Raw genomic sequence first — 20,611 nt, 5'->3', positions numbered from 1 at the left:
GCAAAAGGAGATAGCAGCTCACATTTAAGGACTCATTTAGGGACACTGTTATATTGCTATCTCATGCTGGTTATTTATTGCTATTTATTTATATCTGCATTTGCACAGTTAGTTTGTAGTTTACAGTTACTTTTCCATAGATTTGCGGAGTACGCCCACAGAACTAGAATCTCTGGGTTGTACATGGTGACGTGTATGTACTCTGATAATAAATTTTACTCTAAACTTTGAAACACAATAGAATCAATGAAAGACCGTACCCAACAGGACAGGCAAACAACCAATGTGCAAATACTTTGTACAAAAAGAAAGAAAAATAATAATAAATTAATAAGCAACAAATATTGATAACCTGAGATGAAGAGTCCTTGAAAGTGAGTCCATAGGTTGTAGGAACTGTTCAGTGATGGGGCGAGAGAAGTTGAGTGAAGTCATCCTCTTTAGTTCAAGAGCCTGCTGGTTGAGGGGTAGCAAATGGAAAACTGCAAATGTCACTCCACTCTTCAAGAAGGGAGGGAGGCAGAAGAAAGGAAATTATAGGCCAGCTAGCCTGACTTCAGTGGTTGAGAAGACATTGAGTTCATTATTAAGGATGAGGTTTCGTGGTTCTTGGAGGCGCATGATAAAGTAGGCCAAAGTCAGCATGTCAAAAGCTTTCTGAAACTCCAAGTAGACAACATCCACTGACCCTCCTTTGTCTATCCTGCCTGTTATTTCCTCAAAGAATTCCAACAGATTTGACAGGCAAGATTTTCCCTTAAATATTTAAGGGAATATCTTGCCTGTCAAACCTGTTGGAATTCTTTGAGGAAATAACAGGCAGGATAGACAAAAGAGAGTCAGTGGATGTTGTTTACTTGGATTTTCAGAAAGCTTTTGACAAGGCGCCACACATGAGGCTGCTTAACAAGATAGGAGACCATGGTATTACAGGAAAGATACTAGCATGAATAAAGCAGTGGCTGGTTGGCAGGAGGCAAAGAGTGGGAATAAAAGGAGCCCATTCTGATGGGTTACTGATGAAAAATGGTGTTCCACGGACATTGGTATTGGGAGTACTCCTTTTCACATTGGATGTGAACGATTTGGATGATGGAATTGATGGCTTTGTGACCAGGTTTGTGAACAATACAAAAATAGGTGGAGAGGTAGGCAGTGTTGAGGAAGCAGGGAGTCGGCAGAAGAACTTGGACACATGGGGAAGATGGGCAAGGAAATGGCAGATGGACTATAGTGTAGGGAAATGTACGGTCATGCACTTTGGTAGAAGGAATAAAGGTGATGAATATTTTCTAAATGGGGAGAAAATTCAGAAATCAGAGGTGCAAAGGGAATTAGGAGTTCTTGTACAGGATTCCCTAAAGGTTAACTTGCAGGTTGTGTTGGAGGTAAGGAAGGCGAAAGGCAATGTTAGCACTCATTGACTAGATTGTAAGAGCAAGCATGCGATGCTGAGGCATTGGTCCAGACCAAACTTGGAGTATTGTGAGTGGTTTTGGGCCCTTTATCTAAGAAAAGATGTGCTGGCATTGGAGAAGATCCAGAGGAGGTTCAGGAGAATGTTTCTGAGAATGAAAGGGTTAACATGCGAGGAGTGATTGTTGCCTCTGGGCCTGTACTTGCTGGGGTTTATAAGATTGAGAAGGGACCTCATTGACGCCTATGGAAAATTGAAAGATCTATTTAGAGTGGATGTGCAGAGGATATTTCCTATGGTGGCTGAGTGTAGGACCAGAGGGCATACCCTCAGAATAATGGGATGTCCTTTTAGAAGAGACACGAGAAGGAATTTCCTTAGCCAGAGGGGGTGAATCTGTGAAATGCATTGACATGGATGGCTGTGGAGACCAAGCCATTGAGTATATTTAAAGCAGAGGTTAGTCAGCATGCCAAGGGTTTGAGGAGAAGGCGGGAGAATGGGATTGAGGAGGGTAATAAATTAGCAATGGTGGAATGGTGGAACGAATTCGATGAGCCAAGATGCCTAATTCTCGTCCTTGGTCTTATGGTCTTATTGTCTGAACCTGGTAGTGTGAGTCCTTGGAGCCTTTTACCTTTTTCTTGATGGCAGTAGTGAGAAGAGGGCATGGCCTGGAAGGTGGGGTCCTTGATGATGGTTGCTGCTTTCTTGTGGCAGCACTCCTTGTAGATGTGCTCAGTGGTGGGGAGGACTTAACCCAAGATGGACAGAGCCGTATCCAGTACTTTTTTTAGGCTTTTCTGTTCAAGGGCATTCATATTTCCATACCAGGCTGTGATGCAACCAGCCAGTATACTCTCCACCAGATATCCACAGAAGTTTGTCAAAGTTTTAAATGACATGCCGAACCTTCAGAAACTTCTAAGAAAGCAGAGGTGCTGGTGCTGAGAATGTAATTCCAATTACAGAGAGAGGGCAGGATATGCACTGTACCACTCATGTGAGATTACTTACATTCACTCTCGAGCAAATGGGGACTGAAGCCTACAGGGCTAAAGGGATGGCACATTCCAAGGAGATCCCTGCAAAGCTCTCTCCTGGGAAGCAACCTCAAAGGTTTAAATGACAAACATTCCTTTCAGCAACTGACGAGCATCAAAGCTGTTCCGCAGACAAAGCAGTCTGATTATGGGGTCACTTTCCTCATCAGCAGCCATGGAAGTATTTACACTGTTAAATGTGCAGTGGAATATTAGATCAGGTCAGAGAGGATACTAATTTCAGCTACAATTTTATTTCATTATAGCCTTAACAAAATAAAATTTATTTTAATATTCTCCATCAGCACTATTTCTCACGTATCTCACTCAATGAAAAGTGCAAGAGATCTTGTTATGTGTGCGAATGAGCAATGGTCAATGTGAGACTATATCAAAGGGAAGCCTTATAGTTGCAGATCACCCTTCATGTTTTTAGATCGTCCCAAAGCTGCGTGCAGCTAATATGTTTGTGTTACTCCCATTCCCTCACTCTTTACCCATAGTCCTGCAAGTATTTCTCTTAAATTTAATAAATATTGACTGGGCCACAGGGATCACATTTTTTCATCCGTCTGTCTCAGGTTATTGACTTGAAATGTTTTCGAGCACGGATGCTGCCTGATCTTCTGAGAATCTGCTCTACTTTTTTGTTTTTATTCGTACAGATGGGGGATTGGTTTAGACCAGGGGTGGCCAACCTTTTACATTCCATGCGTCAATTTTTTCACTCACGAGTTCAGATGCTCCATACAACTCTTGCACCCCCATTCAATTCTTGTAAAAGTATGTTAATATTTTAATATGCATGAAAAAATCGCATCTGAACTCGTGCATGAAAAAATTGACACATGGAATGTAAAAGGTTGGCCACCCCTGGTCTAAACCAACCAGAAGTCAGGCAGCAAAATACTCCTTGAGTCCCAAAGTGGAATATTAGGATAGAATTTGGTGCAGGGAATTTCAACCTAGAATTTATTGACTCGCAGGTTGATTACTGTTTGGACTATAGCTGAAACTGGGAAATCGACATGATTGGACAAATGTCTTGGGCAGGATGATATTAATCCTTTCGACACAGTAGGGGGAATTTCCATCTTAATTACTTAGGCAGACAGGGTTGACGAGTTGCAGAGCCAATTACGCATGTGTCCATCAGTAACGAGTGGTTAAATTTTTCAGCCAAACGTCAATGTTCTGGTCTCTAGAGGTAAAGCTTGTTTTGTATGAACTTCACTTCCTGTATATAAGTTGTTCTTGATATAATTTCTTGCATAGGTTAATTCAGATTTTGACTTAAAGCACACATGGTATGGGAAGATATCCATCTCCGTCCCCTCTTTATTTGTCCCTGAAACAGGGATATCTGTAAGCCTTAAGCTTTCTTAATATTGGTGAACATTTAGTAGATATACTTTGAAGGAAGTATCATATTTATTGTTTATTTCTATTAAGCTATCGTTGCGCCATGAATTAACTCTGGTCTACATGGCACCATTATGGAATAGTGTGTGTGTGTGTGTGTGTGTATTACCTTTGCTAACACTGATTGTGAGATTAATTGATAGTATATTAAGGTGTATTAATATTAGTAATAGTACTAGTATATTCTGTATTGAATTTATTATGTATTTTTCCTAACTTTCTGCAGTTTCACTAGTACGATCTCAATAAAAACCCTGAAGAAGACTTCTGGCTCTGGTGATTTTTTTGAGAAGGTGTTTAACTCCTTGCCTAGCTTTGTACACAAGACCCACGAGGGCAGGAGAGTCAAAACGATGATCAGTGTAACAATTGACTTCCCAAGTACCATCAGTGTAGACAATCAAAGTTGGTCGAAGTCTGGTGATGTGAAGTACTTACTATAGGGCTTGCATTGACGTAGTCCGAATTTGAGTGACTCTGTTCAGCTTTGAGCGTTATTCTGGAGTGGTCATCTGCAGAAAGGAAAAATATATTAGCTCAGCAGTTGGGAAAAACTGCCACCATTTACATTTCCTGCCTCTTCCTCATCACCCAGTTTCACTCCCTTATCTTGGTCGCTGTTACTTCAACATGTGCTGGGCCTTGAGACCCTCACTTAGGTTCTATTCTTCACATCAGAGTCATGCTCTTTGGCCACCGTTATGTCCTTGCATATTTCCAGCAGACCATCAATCAAGAGCATTAACTCTGGACAATTTTCCGCTCCCGCTACCAGAATGGAGGCATGCAGATTGCGGCAGTACTGCAATAAGTGGATAACACGAGTGCCAAGTAATTTCTGAAACATCATTTTCCAAATTGTTGCTTGATTTTGATCAATTCTCATTCTACCAAACTCCAGGGAACATGGCCCAATCTTACTCAATCTCTCTTCACTAGAAAGTCCTCTCATCTCAGAAATTAACTTGATTGATTCACTTTTACTTCCACGGCACCCAACGAGCACACCAGTCACTTATGCTTCAACTGGCAGCAGAGGGTGATATACTTATAATAAGACTATAAGACATGGGAACAGAATCAGGCCATTTGGCCCATTGTGTCTGCTCCATCATTCCATCATGGCTGATTTATTATCCCTCTCAATCCCAGTCTTGTGCCTTCTCCCTCTAACCTTTGATGCCCTGACTAATCCAAGAACTTAACCTTTAAATATATCCAATGACTTGGCCTCCACAGCTGCCTGTGGCAATGAGTTCGACAGATTGACCATCCTCTGCTGAGGAAATTCTTCCTCATCTCTGAGGCTATTTGGCCCATTGGGTCCCAGGAGCAATGCCATCCATCCCATTATTAATCTTTTTTCAAATCAGTACAACTAAGTTTTTCTTGCACATACCCATTATCTCCACTTTGGTTCTCTTTGTCATTTACCTAAAACTTGCAGTGGCTGATTAACAACACTGTATAACTTTCAGAGGTGGGAGGGAAACTTGAAACCCACACAGTCATAAAGAGAGTGTGCAAACTCTGAATGGGCAGCATCAGGGATAAATTTGTGTTCATATTATTGGAACACATGGACCACTAGGAGGGGAGGAGAAGATAGCGCGACACAGCGCGTGCGGCGGCTCCGAAATGATATCGGTATTTGTTAAGTAGGTACTGTGCACAATCCTGATTTGATGGAGACAGACATGAGAAGCAAGGAGGAACATCTGGAGAAACTTCTGAAATGCCTGCTTCACGGCCGCTGCTACTGTGTGATCGAGAATCTCCGGAGGGGAATCCTCAGCTTTGCCTATTGCCTGTTGCCGGGGCCGGGGTTGAAGCCCTCGGCAGAGATGGTGCTCGGTGTCAGAGGGCTGGTCGGAGGCTCGAAGTTTTCGGACGGACTCAAGAGTCGGCTGTGGTTGGGTGCTTCCAGGGTGCTGCATCGGCAAGTTTGCGGCGCTGGAGGTTCATGGCAGGGAGAGTTTCTCCCTTCGACTGTCTGCGTGAGATGATGGGACTTTCGAGAGACTTTGAGACTTTTTTTTACCATGCCCATGGTCTGTTCTTTATCAAATTACGGTATTGCTTTGCACTGTTGTAACTATATGTTATAATTATGTGGTTTTTGTCACTTTTTCAGTCTTGGTTTGTCTTGTGTTTCTGTGGTATCATACTGGAGGAACACTGTATCATTTCTTAATGCATGCATTACTAAATGACGACTACGTGTCCTCATAATCTTATCTAATCTAATGCTGCTGTGAACTGAATGCCACTCTGAAGCAAGAAGGGAAATCCAGTTCCCTGAAGCTGTGAGGTGCCTGCACCAACTGCACTCAAAGCTCAATCAGTTGCTGCAGGAAGACTTGCTGCCAAGACCTCAAACAGGACATAGGAGTAGAATTAGGCCATTCAGCCCATCGAGTCTACTCCGCCATTTCAATCACGGCTGATTTAAATGGACGCTTCTCCATCTCTCTGAGCAGAAATGACATGCCTGTTCATCTCCTGAGCAAGTACAGCATCAGCATTGCAATGCCCCTTGATGGTGCTTTTGCCACTGTGTGTGTAACTCTGGTCAGCTGTGCAAACCGTATAGGAATCACCCTGAACAAGTGGGTAAACCAGTCAGCAAAGGTCAGCTGCTCGAACCATTGACCTGGCTCAGAGCGACTCATTCAAATGTGGGAATTTAGGAGGAGGAATGGTCCCTCGGCCTCGCGATAAGATTTAGTTATTTATTTATTGAGCTACAGTGTGGAATAGGCCATTCCTGCCCTTTGAGCCATGCCGCCCTGTAATTCACCAATGTAATCCTAGCCTACCAATTTATAATGACCAATTAACCTACCAACCCCGGTACGTATTTGGACTGTGGGAGGAAACCGGGGCACCCGGAGGAAACCCACGCGGTCTCAGGAGAATGTACAAAATTCCTTACAGGACAGTGGCAGGAATTGAACCCGGGTCGCCTGTACTGTAAAGCGTTGTGCTAGCTACTATACTACCGTGTCACAAAATCATGACTGACTTGATTGTTACTTGTCTTAGTTTCAATTTCGTGGTTATTTTAGCAAGTGACTTGAGCTGCTTTCTTTTCCAAATAACCATACGTCACTTTTATAATCCTGTGTTTAGCAGTGAAGGGGAAGGAGAGAGAATATTGATGATCAAACATGGCTCCAGTCCACAATAATTAATGGCAAGGAATGACATATTATTTACACGCTTATGCCTGGGAGGGGGGAACGTTTGAGGTTCTCATTTTTAACTGTCGTTCATACTTTGGGGCACTTCTCTGCTTTTGGAGATGTTTGTAAAGAAAAAGTATTTCAGGATGTATATTGTACACATTTCTCTGACATTAAATTGTACCTTTGAACAGCTGGCAAAACAACTGCTTCAGCAGTTCCAGCATTCTGGTTTCAATCTGGGACTCTGTGTGGAGTTTTCATGCTCTCTCTCTCTGACAGCTCTAGGGTTCTCCCATATCCTCAAACTGTGTGGCTTTGTAGTTTAATTCATCATTGTAAGATTGACTCTAACTTCGGTAGGATTGCTGATACTGTGGAGAGAATAAGTTATGGGGAGGATTGGCGGGGTAATGGGGTTGCTTTGCAAGCTACCATAGACCTGTTGGGTCAAAGCAGTAAATAAGGAAAATTATGGGAAAAATATCTCTGAAGTAAGTAGCTTGTCTTTGAATTAAAGTAATAATGGGATATTTAAAACCTTACCAAGAGGCAGGCATGTTGGGAAAAGAAGCGAGTAATTGGGAAGTTCTGGGTTTGTGCAGTAGTGTTTGCTGGTTAGTGGACAAGTCTCCAGGTATCTGCTCAAAACAGCCAGGTAAGTGTAACTGAACCTCAACTTCCTCTTGGGTTTTGCATTTTGAGGATTCTTGCTCAGTCGTGCAAAATGAAAAATACTCTTCTTCAGATGCAAGCGTAAATGACTTTTGGAAGCGAGGTGCAAAGCTCATCCACTACTCTCTGCAACACACATCAAAGTTGCTGGTGAACGCAGCAGGCCAGGCAGCATCTCTAGGAAGAGGTACAGTCGACATTTCAGGCCAAGACCCTTCGTCAGGACTGCTACTCTCTGGCAGGTTTAATGTGACCAGTTAAAGACAAAATTTCTCATCAAGTCACCTTGGAGCTCTTTGCACTTCTAATTCAGCCAGTCAGATGCCTACTGTCTGCTTATCGCACAATCCATTTCCTTGCTCTTTTGCCAATATCCTGCAAACTATTCTTTCTTACGCATTTACCCGTTCCATTTTGAAAGTCCACACTGATCGCAGAATTTATGTAAGATAGTTTAGCATCTACAACTTTGTCATGAATATCCAACAGCACAGATCTTCTCCCACAGGGAGACATTAATCCTATCCACACCTCCTCCACGCTACTTCTCTTCAACTTAGAGCCAACTTCCTTTTCACTCTTGCAGCTAGCCTTCCTCCTGAAATGCTGACTCTGCTTTTCTTTCCCAGTTGACTACCTGCTAAGTGTTTCCACCATTTTTTTTTTGTTTTTGATTCAGACTTCCAGCATCTTTTGACTCTCAAGAAGTTAACTTACATGGCACCACAAGTTGAGTTCTATTCTTCTTTTCATTCTCCTCCCTGTCCGCGATGCTGCTGTTGTTTGGCTCTGCCTGGTAAGCACTCAGAGCTTCCCATTCTTTCACCAGGCGGTTTTTGTTTGTTAGGTGATCCTCCATATAGGACTAAAGAACAAAGGAAACAGACAGGAGAATGTAATGAGATTCCGCTCATAATCTAACCTTTCAAAATTAATTGGGGAATGGGGGCATAACTTGAAAGGTCTACAGTATCTCACAAAATTTATATCCAAACCCTGCAAGAGTTTCTTTCAGATTTGTTCCAACACCAGTAAACTTTGACAGGATTTATTGCAAATTCTGTGCTTCATTACAGAGGAGTTGTGCTATTGTGTGAAAGCTTCTCTTAAAGTATTTAAGTATCTAAGTATTTGTTATTTTAGTATTTAAAATGCTCCTTTGCTATTTTAACTAAGGACTAATAAAAACATGTATACAAAATAATAAAGGGACATAAATAGAGTGGATAATGCAAAACATTTTCCCTTATCAGAGACCATAAAACTGAAAACATAGGAGCCGAATCAGGCCATTTGGTCCATTGGGTCTGCTTTGCCTTTCCAACATGGCTGATCCCTTTTCAATCCCATTCCTCTGCCTGCTTCTCGTAACTTTTGACGCCTTTAAAATTCAAGAACCTATCAACACTTTAAATATACCCAATGACTTAGCCAGAGATATCAATAACAAGAGGGTCTAGGTTTATGCTGAAGGGTAAGGGGTTTAGAGGGGACCTGGTTAAGGGTGAGGCAGGTACTCTCACAACATTTAAAAGTATGCTAATCAGGACTTGAAACATCATGGCATTGGCCATAAGACCATAAGATATAGGAGTAGGAGTTGGCCATTCGGCCCATCAAGTCTGCTCCACCATTCAATCATGGGCTGATCCAATTCTTCTAATCATCTCCACTCCTCTGCCTTCACCCCATACCCTCTGATGCCCTGGCTAATCAAGAATCCATCTACCTCTGCCTTAAATACATCCAATGACTTGGCCCCCACAGTCGCTCATGGCAACAAATTCCAGATTTACCACTCTCTGACTAAAGTAATTTCTCCGCATCTCAGTTCTAAAAGGACGTCCTTCAATCCTGAAGTCGTGCCTGCTTATCCTAGAATCCCCTACCATGGGAAATAACTTTGCCATGTCTAATCTGTTCAGGCCTCTTAACATTCTGAATGTTTCTATGAGGTCCCCCCTCATTCTCCTGAACTCCAGGGAATACAGCCCAAGAGCTGCTAGACGTCCCTCATATGGTAACCCTTTCATTCCTGGAATCATTCTTGTGAATCTTCTCTGAACCCTCTCCAATGTCAGTATATCCTTTCTAAAATAAGGAGTCCAAAACTGCACACAATACTCTAAGTGTGGTCTCACGAGTGCTTTATAAAGCCACAACATCACATCCCTGCTCTTATATTCTATACCTCAAGAAATGAATGCCAACATTGCATTTGCCTTCTTCACCACCGACTCAACCTGAAGGTTAACCTTTAGGGTATCTCGCACAAGGACTCCCAAGTCCCTTTGCATCTCTGCATTTTGAATTCTCTCCCCATCTAAATAATAGGCTGCCCATTTATTTCTTCCACCAAAGTGTATGACCATACACTTTCCAACATAGTACTTCATTTGCTACTTCTTTGCCCATTCTCCTAAACTATCTAAGTCTCTCTGCAGGCTCTCTGTTTCCTCAACGCTACCCGCTCCTCCACCTGTCTTTGTATCATTAGCAAATTTAGCCACAAATCTATTAATACTGTAGTCCAAATCATTGCCATATATTGTAAAAAGCAGCGGTCCCAGCACCGACCACTGTGGAACTCCACTGGTAACTGGCAGCCAGCCAGAATGGGATCCCTTTATTCCCACTCTCTGTTTTCTGTCGACTAGTGAATGCTCCACCCACGCTAGTAACTCCCCTGTAATCCTATGGGCTCTTATCTTGCTAGGCAGCCTCATGTGCGGCACCTTATCAAAGGCCTTCTGAAAATCCAAATATACAACATCCACTGCATCTCCCTTGTCTAGTCTACTTGTAATTTCCTCAAAGAATTGCAGTAGGTTTGTCATGCAGGATTTTTCTTTCAGGAAACCATGCTGGCTTTGCGCAAGATAGGAGGTAAGTGGTTGAGTACTGGAAAAAGCAATTATTATAAATAAGAATCTTATTGCTGGCAGAGACAACATGAGCAGAGGAGTCTGATTCCATGCCACAAGACTCTATGACTTCACGATCTGTAAAGTTTCCTCAGAATTTATCCCAAAATTCATGGAAATCAACACAATATACTTTGAAGATTTTGCATGTGACTATATTAGGTACATTTATTTAGCGAAGAGTGTGCTTATTTCTATAAAAGAATGGGCTACTTCATATATAAAATAAATTTGTAACCTATTCTGATACAATTGATCACACATTGGTTGCTATTGTCGAATGAGTATCGCAGAAGGATGCTAAGCCAACTATAGGTAGATAGAAAGATATTTTTTGTCAGCTGTCCTTTTAAAAATTCAATAGTTCTTAAAAATTTACTTGGTTTCTGTTACTTAGTTGAAGGGATATCAATTTGTATTTTCAAATTTGAGTTTTCATCTGAGACTTTGGAAGAGAATCGCTCATTGTTGATGTTGAGTAAGAATATGGGTTGATATTTCCAGGTGGTTGAGAGTCCCCCAGGCTTGTAGCTCCCGGACTTACGAGGGCTGCACTTCTTCTGCTTGGAACTTCCAGAATGAAGGAAAAAGGAAAGGTACATTGCATCCGGAGTTTCTCCAGTTAGCGGACGATTTCCCTCCACGCCTCTCTGACGTAGTGGGGAACCGCGTACAAGGCAAGTTACAGCAGTGGTTTGCCATTGCCTTCTGCTGGGTGAGTTTCCATAGAGATCACCAGCTCGTAACCCAGCATGAAGTCCAGCACTGATGCCACTACACCACCATCCGGCTCTGTCTTCATTAAAGTCAGAGGCCATGCTGTATTGGCAAGCCTCAAACTCAGAAATAGATCACCCACCCAAGGCATGGTGGCTGTCAAGTATTTTGAGCACACGCTGTTCCTGGGTTACAAATGCCTGACTTACAGGCACCCCTACATCTGAATGTAATTCCATAACTTTATCCAATTCATAAGTCCTCTGTAGGTTCATATAATTCTTTTGATCAGAACTTTCACTCTCTCCCTTCAGTAATGGTTTCTCATCAGTTTTATAAGCTTTTGATGCCATTCATTACATTATTGTGATCTTGTGGTTACTATATTCAGTGATTTATTTCTTTATGCTTTTTCAACATGGACAAAATTGACTTATGGAAGTCTGTAAAAACAGGACTTATTTGTTATCCAGGGATGGCCTGTAGATAAATAAATAAATGGCCAAATAACTAAATTTATAATTCAATTAATTTTATAAAATGTATACTTCTTGCAAGTTAACCTTTCTCCTTCACAGCTTATTGAGGTAAAAGAGGCTATAGATTCAAAGTACAAAATCAGTTTATTATCAAAGTTCATATATGTCGCCATATACAACTATGAGATTCATTTTCTTGTGGGCGTACTTAATAAATCCGATAACTATAATGAAATCAATGAAAGACCTCACCAACGGGGCGGACAACCAGTGTGCAAAAGACAAAAAGAAAGAAAAAAAGAAATACGAAGAATAAATAAGCAATAAATATCAAGAACATGAGATGAAGAAAGTGAGCCCATAGGTGTGGGAAAATTTCAGTGATGGGGCAAGTAAAGCTGAGTAAAGTTACCCCCTCTAATTCAAGAGCCTATTGGTTGAGGGGTAATACTTTCTAAAGCTGGCGGTGTGAGTTCTGAGGCTCCTGTACCTTCTACTTGATGGCAGCAGCGAGAACAGAGCATGAGCTGGGTGGTGGGTGCTGCTTTCCTTCGATAACACTCCGTGTAAATGTGCTCAATGGTCGGGAGGGCTTTACTCATGATTGAATGAGCTGTGTCCACTACTTTTTGTAGAATTTTCCATTTAAAGGCATTGCTGTATCCATACCAGACTATGGTGCAGCCAGTCAGTATACTCTCCACCACACATCTTAGAAGTTTATCAAAGTCTTAGATGTCGTGCCAAATCTTCACAAACTTCTCAGAAAGTCGAGGCACTGCTGTGCTTTCTTTGTTATTGCACCTATCTGCTGGACCCAGGACAGCTCCCCTGAAATGATTGCAAATAAATATTTCAAGTTGCTGACCCTTTCTACCTCCGATCTTCCGATGTGGACTGGCTTATGAACCTCCAATTTCCTCCTCTTGAAGTCAACAATCAGTTCCTCGGTCTTGCCGATATTGAGTAAGGGAGGTTGCTATTGTGGCACCACTCAGCCAGATTTTCAATCTCCCTCCGATATGCTGATCCGCCACCACCTTTGATTTGGACAATAACAGTGGTATCCTCAGCAAAGTTAAATATGGCATTAGAGCTGTGCTTAGCCTCACAGACGTAAGTGCAAAGTGAGTAGAGCAGGCGGCTAAGCACAAAGCCTTGTGGTGCACCTGGGCTGATAGAGATTGTGGAGGAGATATTAGAAACATAGAAACATAGAAAATCTACAGCACCAAACAGGCCCTTTGGCCCACAATGCTGTGCCGAACATGTAGGTACTTTAGAAATTACCTAGGGTTACCCCTATTTTTCTAAGCTCCATGTACCTATCCGGGAGTCTCTTAAAAGACCCTATCGTATCCGACTCCACCACCGTTGCTGGCACCCTATTCCATACACTCACCACTCTCTGTGTGAAAAACTTACCCCTGACATCTCCTCTGTACCTACGTCCAAGCACTTAAAATTGTGCACTCCGGTGTCAGTCATTTCAGCCGTGGGAAAAAGCTTCTGACTATCCACACAATCAATACCTCTCTTCATCTTATACACCTCTATCAGGTCACCTCTCATCCTCCGCAGCTTCAAGGAGAAAAGGCAAAGTTCACTCAACCTATTCTCATAAGGCATGCTCCCCAATCCAGTCAACATCCCTGTAAATATCCTCTGCACCGTTTCTATAGTTTCCACATCCTTCCTGCAGTGCAGCAACCAGAACTGAGTACAGTACTCCAAGTGGGGTCTGACCAGGGCCCTATATAGCTGTAACATTACCTCTTGCCTTTTAAACTCAATCCCATGGTTGATGAAGGCCAATGCACCGTATGCCTTCTTAACCACAAAGTCAACCTGCGCAGCAGCTTTGAGTATCCTATGGACTAGGACCCCAAGATCCCTCTGATCCTCCACGCTACCAAGAGTCTTACCATTAACACTATATTCTGCCATCATATTTGACCTACCAAAATGAACCACCTCACACTTATTTGGGTTGAGCTCCATCTGCCACTTCTCAGCCCAGTTTTGCATCCTATCAATGTCCCGCTGTAACCTCTGACAGCCCTCCACACTATCCACAACACCCCCAACATTTGCAAATATACTAACCCATCCCTCCACTTCCTCATCCAGGTCATTTATAAAAATTCTGAAGAGAAGGGGTCCCAGAATAGATCCCTGAGGCACACCACTGCTCTCCGACCTCCATGCAGAATATGACCCGTCTACAACCACTCTTTACCTTCTGTGGGCAAGCCAATTCTGGATCCACAAAGCAATGTCCCCTTGGATCCCATGCCTCCTTACTTTCTCAATAAGCCTTGCCAGTGGTAATGTATCAAATGCCTTGCTGAAATCCATATACACTACATCTACTGCTCTTCCTTCATCAATCTGTTTAGTCACATCCTCAAAAAGTTCAATCAGGCTTGTAAGGCACGACCTATCTTTGACAAAGCCATGCTGACTATTCCTAATCATATTATGCTTCTCCAAATGTTCATAAATCCTGCCTCTCAGGATCTTTTCCATCAACTTACCAACCACTGAAGTAAGACTCACTGGTCTATAATTTCCTGGGCTATCACTACTCCCTTTCTTGAATAAGGGAACAACATCTGCAACCCTCCAATCTTCTGGAAACTCTCCCGTCTCCATTATGCAAAGATCATTGCCAGAGGCTCAGTAATCTCCTCCCTCGCCTCCCACAGTAGCCTGGGGTACATTTCATCCGGTCCCAGAGACTTATCCAACTTGATGCTTTCTAATTGCTCCAGCACATCCTCTTTCTTAATGTCTATATGCTCAAGCTTTTCAATCGGCTGTAAGTCATCCCTACAATCGCCAAGATCCATTACCATAGTGAATACTGAAGCAAAGTATTCATTAAGTACCTCTGCTATCTCCATACACAGTTTTCCACTGTCCTATTCTCTCACGTTTTATCCTCTTGCTCTTTACATACTTGTAGAATGCCTTGGGGTTTTCTTTAATCATGCTTGCCAAGGCCTTCTCATGGCCCCTTCTGGCTCTCCAAATTTCATTCTTAGTCTCCTTCCTGCTAGCCTTATAATCTTCTAGATCTCTATCATTACCGAGTTTTTTGAACCTTTCGTAAGCTTTTCTTTTCTTCTTGACTCGATTTTCAGCAGTCTTTGTACACCACGGTTCCTGTACCCTACCATTCTTTCCCTGTCTCATGGGAATGTATCTATGCAGGACTCCATGCAAATATCTCCTGAACGTTTGCCACATTTCTTCTGTACATTTCCCTGAGAACATCTGTTCCTAATTTATGCCTCCAAGTTCCTGCCTCATAGCTTCATATTTCCCCTTACTCCAATTAAACGCTTTCCTAACTTGCCTGTTCCTATCCCTCTCCAATGTTATTGTAAAGGAGATAGAACTGTGATCACTATCTCCAAAATGCTCTCCCACTGAGAGACCTGACACCTGACCAGGTTCATTTCCCAATACCAGATCAAGTACAGCCTCTCCTCTTGTAGGCTTATCTACATATTGTGTCAGGAAACCTTCCTGAACACACCTAACAAACTCCACCCCATCTAACCCCCTTGCTATAGGGAGATGCCAATCAATATTTGGGAAATTAAAATCTCCTACCACGACAACCCTGCTATTATTACACCCTTCCAGAATCTGTCTCCCTATCTGCTCCTCGATGTCCCTGTTACTATTGGGTGGCCTATAAAAAACTCCCAGTAGAGTTACTGACCCTTTCCTGTTTCAAAATTCCACCCACAGAGACTCAGTAGACAATCCCTCCATGACTTCCTCCTTTTCTGCAGCCGTAACACTATCTCTGATCAGCAGTGCCATGACCCCACCTCTTTTGCCTCCCTCCATGTCCTTTCTGAAACATCTAAAGCCTGGCATTCTAAGTTACCATTCCTGCCCCTGAGCCATCCAAGTCTCTGTAATGGCCACAACATCATAGCTCCAAGCACTGATCCAGGTTCTAAGCTCATCTGCTTTGTTCATGATGCTTCTTGCATTAAAATAGACACATTTCAAACCATCAGTCTGAGCGCATCCCTTCTCTATCACCTGCCTATCCTCCCTCTCGCAGTCTCCAAGCTTTCTCTATTTGTGAGCCAACTGCCCCTTCCTCCGTCACTTCAGTTCAGTTCCCACCCCCCAGCAATTCTAGTTTAAACTCTCCCTAATAGCTTTAGCAAAGCTCCCCGCCAAGATATTGGTCCCCCTCGGATTCAAGTGCAACTCGTCCTTTTTGTACAGGTCACGCCTGCCCCAAAAGAGGTCCTAATGATCCAGAAATCTGAATCCCTGCTCCCTGCTCCAATCCCTCAGCCACGCATTTATCCTCCACCTTATTCTATTCCTATATTGTTGCCAGTCTGAACTGACTGGGGTCTGTATGTGAGGTAATCGAGGATCTAATTGCACTAGAAGATATTGAGGCCAAGGTCTAGAAGATTTCGGTACCTTGACTAACCTGGAGCAGGTTTAGAGGATGACTTTTTCCAGTTTAACTGCTATAAGATGGTACTTCTTTGCTGGACTCTTATAAAGAGTCCAATGTCAGAATACAAAATCACCAGAAATCAAGAATTTTGAGTTCATAATATGTTTGCATCAGTCATTAGTTCCTTGTGGTACTGCCAATAAGTGTAATTCCACAGGAATACCTATTTTAATAAAGATTTCCTCTCATGGGAAAAATGCAGATACACGGAGATGGTTAGCAGGACGGGCAGCATCTATGAAACAGCACAGATGCTTCTCCAAGCCTCCAGAACTTGCAGTATTTTGCTTGGAGTTATTTCCAAGATCTTGAAATGCAAATAAACTCAAACAATTTTCAAGCACAGACCTATTATTGTTGATTTACAAGGGAGACTCAGCTAGGTAATGGTCTAGTTGTAAGACACCTTGTTTCTATTAGTCTTCATCTATTAGTTATCAAGGATGACGCACAAGATGCCTCTGTGACCCACTAGCTTCAGCATGATTGCTGCAATTTTAGTAGAAATCAAATCAAGTTCAAGAAATACTAAAAGAAAGACAGTATGTACTGTGCATTATTTTTCGGTTGAGAAGAACACAGACTTCTGCTACACAAATGAATCTGAGACATGGGCTTGCAAATTATATAGCACGCATCCAGCATCAGATTGACCCCCGTAACATAGTACACTGCAGTAATCACTTCTGTAGAGAAGAAAACATCAGCTGCCAATTGTGCACAGCAAGATCCCACAAATTGAGAGATTACAGCCGGATAACTTGCTTTATTTATGTGTTTTTTAAAATACTTACCGACTGATGGTTTTATTTACTGGAGGTGCCAGAGACCTTGGGAAGCGTGACTGAGGACAGAGACCCTGAGAACTGTGATCAAGGGCACAGGCCCTGAGAACAGTGATCAAGGGCACAGGCCCTGAGAACTGTGATCAAGGGCAGAGACCCTGAGAACTGTGATCAAGGGCACAGGCCCTGAGAACAGTGATCAAGGGCACAGGCCCTGAGAACTGTGATCAAGGGCACAGGCCCTGAGAACTGTGATCAAGGGCACAGGCCCTGAGAACTGTGATCAAGGGCACAGGCCCTGAGAACAGTGATCAAGGGCACAGGCCCTGAGAACTGTGATCAAGGGCACAGGCCCTGAGAACAGTGATCAAGGGCACAGGCCCTGAGAACTGTGATCAAGGGCACAGGCCCTGAGAACAGTGATCAAGGGCACAGGCCCTGAGAACAGTGATCAAGGGCACAGGCCCTGAGAACAGTGATCAAGGGCAGAGACCCTGAGAACTGTGATCAAGGGCACAGGCCCTGAGAACAGTGATCAAGGGCACAGGCCCTGAGAACTGTGATCAAGGGCACAGGCCCTGAGAACAGTGATCAAGGGCACAGGCCCTGAGAACTGTGATCAAGGGCACAGGCCCTGAGAACTGTGATCAAGGGCACAGACCCTGAGAACAGTGATCAAGGGCACAGGCCCTGAGAACAGTGATCAAGGGCACAGGCCCTGAGAACAGTGATCAAGGGCACAGGCCCTGAGAACAGTGATCAAGGGCACAGGCCCTGAGAACAGTGATCAAGGGCACAGGCCCTGAGAACTGTGATCAAGGGCACAGGCCCTGAGAACAGTGATCAAGGGCACAGGCCCTGAGAACTGTGATCAAGGGCACAGGCCCTGAGAACTGTGATCAAGGGCACAGACCCTGAGAACAGTGATCAAGGGCACAGGCCCTGAGAACTGTGATCAAGGGCACAGGCCCTGAGAACAGTGATCAAGGGCACAGGCCCTGAGAACTGTGATCAAGGGCACAGGCCCTGAGAACTGTGATCAAGGGCACAGGCCCTGAGAACTGTGATCAAGGGCACAGGCCCTGAGAACTGTGATCAAGGGCACAGGCCCTGAGAACTGTGATCAAGGGCACAGGCCCTGAGAACAGTGATCAAGGGCACAGGCCCTGAGAACAGTGATCAAGGGCACAGGCCCTGAGAACAGTGATCAAGGGCACAGGCCCTGAGAACAGTGATCAAGGGCACAGGCCCTGAGAACAGTGATCAAGGGCACAGGCCCTGAGAACTGTGATCAAGGGCACAGGCCCTGAGAACAGTGATCAAGGGCACAGGCCCTGAGAACTGTGATCAAGGGCACAGGCCCTGAGAACAGTGATCAAGGGCACAGGCCCTGAGAACAGTGATCAAGGGCACAGGCCCTGAGAACTGTGATCAAGGGCACAGGCCCTGAGAACTGTGATCAAGGGCACAGGCCCTGAGAACAGTGATCAAGGGCACAGGCCCTGAGAACTGTGATCAAGGGCACAGGCCCTGAGAACTGTGATCAAGGGCACAGGCCCTGAGAACAGTGATCAAGGGCACAGGCCCTGAGAACTGTGATCAAGGGCACAGGCCCTGAGAACAGTGATCAAGGGCACAGGCCCTGAGAACAGTGATCAAGGGCACAGGCCCTGAGAACAGTGATCAAGGGCACAGGCCCTGAGAACAGTGATCAAGGGCACAGGCCCTGAGAACTGTGATCAAGGGCACAGGCCCTGAGAACGTGATCAAGGGCACAGGCCCTGAGAACGTGATCAAGGGCACAGGCCCTGAGAACTGTGATCAAGGGCACAGGCCCTGAGAACTGTGATCAAGGGCACAGGCCCTGAGAACTGTGATCAAGGGCACAGGCCCTGAGAACTGTGATCAAGGGCACAGGCCCTGAGAACTGTGATCAAGGGCACAGGCCCTGAGAACTGTGATCAAGGGCACAGGCCCTGAGAACTGTGATCAAGGGCACAGGCCCTAAGGCCCAGAACAGTGATCAAGGGCACAGGCCCTGAGAACAGTGATCAAGGGCACAGGCCCTGAGAACTGTGATCAAGGGCACAGGCCCTGAGAACTGTGATCAAGGGCACAGGCCCTGAGAACAGTGATCAAGGGCACAGGCCCTGAGAACTGTGATCAAGGGCACAGGCCCTGAGAACAGTGATCAAGGGCACAGGCCCTGAGAACAGTGATCAAGGGCACAGGCCCTGAGACCTGTGATCAAGGGCACAGGCCCTGAGAACAGTGATCAAGGGCACAGGCCCTGAGAACAGTGATCAAGGGCACAGGCCCTGAGAACTGTGATCAAGGGCACAGGCCCTGAGAACTGTGATCAAGGGCACAGGCCCTGAGAACAGTGATCAAGGGCACAGGCCCTGAGAACTGTGATCAAGGGCACAGGCCCTGAGAACAGTGATCAAGGGCACAGGCCCTGAGAACGTGATCAAGGGCACAGGCCCTGAGAACAGTGATCAAGGGCACAGGCCCTGAGAACAGTGATCAAGGGCACAGGCCCTGAGAACAGTGATCAAGGGCACAGGCCCTGAGAACTGTGATCAAGGGCACAGGCCCTGAGAACAGTGATCAAGGGCACAGGCCCTGAGAACTGTGATCAAGGGCACAGGCCCTGAGAACGTGATCAAGGGCACAGGCCCTGAGAACTGTGATCAAGGGCACAGGCCCTGAGAACAGTGATCAAGGGCACAGGCCCTGAGAACAGTGATCAAGGGCACAGGCCCTGAGAACAGTGATCAAGGGCACAGGCCCTGAGAACAGTGATCAAGGGCACAGGCCCTGAGAACAGTGATCAAGGGCACAGGCCCTGAGAACAGTGATCAAGGGCACAGGCCCTGAGAACTGTGATCAAGGGCACAGGCCCTGAGAACTGTGATGAAGGGCAGAGACCCTGAGAACAGTGATCAAGGGCACAGGCCCTGAGAACAGTGATCAAGGGCACAGGCCCTGAGAACTGTGATCAAGGGCAGAGCCCCTGAGAACAGTGATCAAGGGCACAGGCCCTGAGAACAGTGATCAAGGGCACAGGCCCTGAGAACTGTGATCAAGGGCACAGGCCCTGAGAACAGTGATCAAGGGCACAGGCCCTGAGAACTGTGATCAAGGGCACAGGCCCTGAGAACTGTGATCAAGGGCACAGGCCCTGAGAACAGTGATCAAGGGCACAGGCCCTGAGAACTGTGATCAAGGGCACAGGCCCTGAGAACTGTGATCAAGGGCACAGGCCCTGAGAACTGTGATCAAGGGCACAGGCCCTGAGAACTGTGATCAAGGGCACAGGCCCTGAGAACAGTGATCAAGGGCACAGGCCCTGAGAACTGTGATCAAGGGCACAGGCCCTGAGAACTGTGATCAAGGGCACAGGCCCTGAGAACAGTGATCAAGGGCACAGGCCCTGAGAACAGTGATCAAGGGCAGA

General features: G+C 44.9%; 1 protein-coding gene across 2 annotated transcripts in view; it reads right to left on the bottom strand.

Moving 5' to 3' along the window:
- The window catches only part of ptprn2 (protein tyrosine phosphatase receptor type N2), a 1,069,199-nt gene that overhangs the window by 74,281 nt on the left and 974,307 nt on the right, over positions 1-20,611 (bottom strand). For both annotated transcript variants that reach the window (XM_063044415.1, XM_063044416.1), the window contains 2 exons: positions 8,460-8,607; positions 4,321-4,394 (listed from right to left, as the gene is read on the bottom strand). In XM_063044415.1, the coding sequence (XP_062900485.1) occupies positions 4,321-4,394; positions 8,460-8,607 (222 nt within the window). The remainder of the gene's footprint in view (positions 1-4,320; positions 4,395-8,459; positions 8,608-20,611) is intronic.

Source organism: Mobula hypostoma, chromosome 3 (genome assembly GCF_963921235.1).
Source record: "Mobula hypostoma chromosome 3, sMobHyp1.1, whole genome shotgun sequence".
Lineage (NCBI taxonomy): Eukaryota > Metazoa > Chordata > Chondrichthyes > Myliobatiformes > Myliobatidae > Mobula > Mobula hypostoma.
Note: the sequence above shows the minus strand (reverse complement) of the source record. Positions and strands in the feature narration are given on the sequence as shown.